The sequence below is a fragment of the Gordionus sp. m RMFG-2023 genome, chromosome 3, assembly GCF_954871325.1.
Source record: "Gordionus sp. m RMFG-2023 chromosome 3, tfGorSpeb1-WG-v2, whole genome shotgun sequence".
NCBI classification, from domain to species: domain Eukaryota; kingdom Metazoa; phylum Nematomorpha; class Gordioida; order Chordodea; family Parachordodidae; genus Gordionus; species Gordionus sp. m RMFG-2023.
The window spans coordinates 10,631,408-10,633,701 of record NC_088777.1 but is presented as its reverse complement, the minus strand read 5'-3'; the positions used below and the strand labels follow the sequence as shown (position 1 = coordinate 10,633,701).

Sequence of the window (2,294 nt, the reverse complement as noted above, 5' to 3'; positions counted from 1 at the left end):
TACTTAAAAAATTGGGAGTGAAGAGTAAATATTTTTTAAGGAGGTAATATTGTCGTAGAGGTAGCCTATATCAAGACTATAATCCCAAAAATGAAATAGGAAATAAAAATTGTTTTTATTGCGTAATGTGTAGCTTAAGTTAGAATGACATTAAAAGCTGCGTAGATTGGATATAGCTCCCCTTTATAGTGAAGACCTATTTTTTGAAAATTTTTATAATTTGTTTTAATTATGTTAAATTATAAGTAATTACAATAAAAAAAAATTTCATTAATTTTTATGGGTTTGCCATTTAAACCAGAAGAGATTAATATCTTACTATTCTAAATAGTGTCCCCAGTATAAAAGGTAGAATGCTCCCGTTTTTTTTAAATTTTCTAGTCTAATGATGAGGTTATTAAATGATGCAATTAGTAATCTTACAATAAAAATTATCGAAATAGAACAAAACACTTGCTATATAACTTCGGTTTCGGCTATTAAAAGTTTAGTTAATAAAAAATTTTTATCTTTCATGTTAAAAACTTTTTTGAAAATGCAAAACGATATCTTAAAAATTGCATATTTACAAATATATCCCAATTATTTGTCATATTGGAAATACTAATTAGGCTTTCAGTAACACATTTTATCTATTGATGGAATTGATAATCATTTTTCATCAAGATAAAAATAAATTTCATATCCATACCCCATAAAAAAAGGCTAGCTTCTAACACCCATAGTCAAATAATGTAAATATTTCTGATTCATCAGTCATTCTTAACGGACTATCTGCTAGAAGATAATAATAGAAATAATTTTATTTTTATTAAAAAAAAAAGGATATAAAATAGAAACATAAAATTATACCACTTACATTGTAAAATATCATTTAATTAATGTAAGAATATAGTACATAATTTTAAAATAATTCAATTTATATTAATTATAACGAACATACATCAAGGGATAATAGAACTTCAATTTATCACCGTAATGTTTCTGGTTATAGTCAAACACATTTTCGGCAAACTGCTTAAAAAATTGTTCCCTTAATCCCGCTTTGTCTATTTCGGCTAACACATCTGGAAAAAATCCCCGGAGATAATTTGTAGCCGCTTCCTGGGAAGGCTTTATCGAGTAATTGATCTCATCTAACTGTTCGATCTTTATTTTATCTTTGTCGTAGCCCAAATCGACCATTATTTTCTTGTAAGAGCTTATAGGGTCCGACTCCAGCATCCAAGCACGCCTCCATGGCAATAACAAATTTTCGTGGAGCTCCTTAAATTTTTTTAAATACGGACTCAATTCTTGATTATTTAAGACTCTTTCGGTTGCGTAAACCAAATTGTCGGCAACTCTATCGCCATATATCATTTTAATAGAGCCTACTTTCGGATTGATAACTTTGAGTAGATTAGCGAGGGCCTTCGTTTGATCTTCGATCCAATGAAAACACAGCGAAGACACAACGCAATCTATAAATTCACCTTTAACGGCATTGAATATAGTCTTCACCGCATCTTCGCTAGAAATATCTATATTAGAAAATTTCAATGATCTTTCATTGGCAGATGAATAATGTTCCTTAGCATATTCAATCATTGGTGAGAGCAGATCAATCCCTAAAACGTTTCCTTCGAATTCGTTTTCTTTATGGGTCGTCAATAAAGTTTTGTAAAGTAAATTGGTGGATTTACCTTCTCCGCAACCGAGATCCAATATATTATCACGTTCCTTAATGTAGGGGATTACGCGGGGAATAAGATAAGAGTAAACAGAGCATGCGTATGAGTTATACCTGGTGTAGGTCTCACAGTCCGAATTCATATACATTTTGAAAGTTTTTTATTATTATTATTGTTATACTTTGGTAATTAAAACAGTACTTGTTATATAAATGACAATTTTTAATTAATAACTCCTAAATAAAATAAATTTTTGAAACCAATTTTTATTATGAAAATAAAGAATAATTTTTCTTTTATAGTTTATATAAAATTTATAAAAAATTAATAAGATATAAAAAATGCAAATATATTATTTTAGATACAAATTAATTTTTTATTCAATGTTTTTTAAATTTTTTTTAAGAATTGTTGAATAAGATAGGTGGTATGTTATGTTGTTTATATATTTTTTTAAATTGAACTTTGCACTCATCTTATTTGTTATGTAAGGGCAAGTACAACTTAAGATTGAACTCATTTTTTGAACATTGTTTTCTTATCAAGGCGTATTTTATGATTTGATTATGATTTTTAATCCTTTAGAAACTTTATTTAAAATTTCTCTAAATATAATTCGGT

At 27.6% G+C, this 2,294-nt stretch overlaps 1 protein-coding gene across 1 annotated transcript; it reads right to left on the bottom strand.

The window, feature by feature from the left end:
• Positions 1 to 924: 924 nt before the first annotated feature.
• Positions 925 to 1,821, bottom strand: LOC135926713 (uncharacterized). Its single transcript, XM_065462644.1, has one exon. It carries the CDS (start codon positions 1,819 to 1,821, stop codon positions 925 to 927), a length of 897 nt encoding a protein of 298 aa, XP_065318716.1.
• Between the last annotated feature and the right edge of the window lie 473 nt (positions 1,822 to 2,294).